Genomic DNA, 1,148 nt, shown 5'->3' with positions numbered 1-1,148 from the left:
TGGTGTGGCTGTGGCGATGGGGGGTGGCTGTGGGTGTGGCTATGGGTGTGTCCAGGGGGCGTGGCCTCACCTGATGTTGTCCATCCAGGTGAACCAGGTGCGGGCGTGGCCGGGCGGGTGCAGCCTCAGGTCCCCCCTGCGCACGGCGGCCGCCGCGGCCCCGGCCAGGCCCTGGCAGCGCACGAACCACTGGGGGACAGCCCGGGGCTCCAGGACGTCCTTGGAGCGGCTGGGACAGGTGACACGGACAGGTGAGACACCTGAGTGTCACCTGAGTCACCCGAGTCACCCACAGTCAGTTCTTGTTATCGATTGTTATCGATTGTCATTGATTGTCACCACTGGGGGACAGCCCGGGGCTCCAGCACGTCCTTGGAGCGGCTGGGACAGGTGACACGGACAGGTGAGACACCTGAGTGTCACCTGAGTCACCCGAGTCACCCACAGTCAGTTATTGTTATCTATTTGTCACCCGCTGTCACCACTGGGGGACAGCCCGGGGCTCCAGCACGTCCTTGGAGCGGCTGGGGGACAGGTGAGACACCTGAGTGTCACCTGAGTCACCCACAGTCAGCCATTGTCACCTGAGTGTCACCTGTCCTCACCTGCAGATGGGCACCACCATGGGGTTCTCGGTGACCCCCCGGAACAGCCCCCGCTCCTTCAGGGTCTGCAGCAGCGCCGCGCGCGCCGTGAACCGCGGCATGCCCTGGGGAGTGACCAGAGTGACCAGTGAGTGACCACGTGAGTGACCCTGAGTGACCACTGACCAGTGAGTGACCACTGAGAGACCACAGCAGCTCAAACCCACCCAAATCCCCTTGAAATGACCCAAATCTCCCTGAAACACCCCAAAACACCCCAAAACAGCCCAAAACAGCCCAAATCCAACTGATATAATCAAAAATAAAACAAACCGCCCCAAACCTCCCCAAACTGCCCCAAACCTGCCCCAAATCACCCCAAACCTGCCCCAAATCACCCCAAATCTGCCCCAAGTGACCCCCAACAGCCCCAAAACCACCCTAAAATACATCAAACCTCCCCAAAACTGCCCCAGAACGCCCCAAACCCCCCCAAACCACCCCAAAACTGCCCCAGAACACCCCAAACCCCCCCAAACCTCCCCAAAACTGCCCCAAACCCCC

At 60.9% G+C, this 1,148-nt stretch overlaps 1 protein-coding gene across 1 annotated transcript in view; it reads right to left on the bottom strand.

The window, feature by feature from the left end:
• The window catches only part of LOC120510637 (valine--tRNA ligase-like), a 17,124-nt gene that overhangs the window by 10,137 nt on the left and 5,839 nt on the right, over nucleotides 1-1,148 (bottom strand). The window contains exons 7-8 of the mRNA XM_039726636.1: nucleotides 606-709; nucleotides 71-229 (exon numbers count right to left, since the gene is read on the bottom strand). Of these exons, the coding sequence (XP_039582570.1) occupies nucleotides 71-229; nucleotides 606-709 (263 nt within the window). The remainder of the gene's footprint in view (nucleotides 1-70; nucleotides 230-605; nucleotides 710-1,148) is intronic.

The sequence above is a fragment of the Passer montanus genome, unplaced genomic scaffold, assembly GCF_014805655.1.
Source record: "Passer montanus isolate IOZ18808 unplaced genomic scaffold, ASM1480565v1 scaffold592, whole genome shotgun sequence".
NCBI classification, from domain to species: Eukaryota; Metazoa; Chordata; class Aves; order Passeriformes; family Passeridae; genus Passer; species Passer montanus.
Note: the sequence above shows the minus strand (reverse complement) of the source record. Positions and strands in the feature narration are given on the sequence as shown.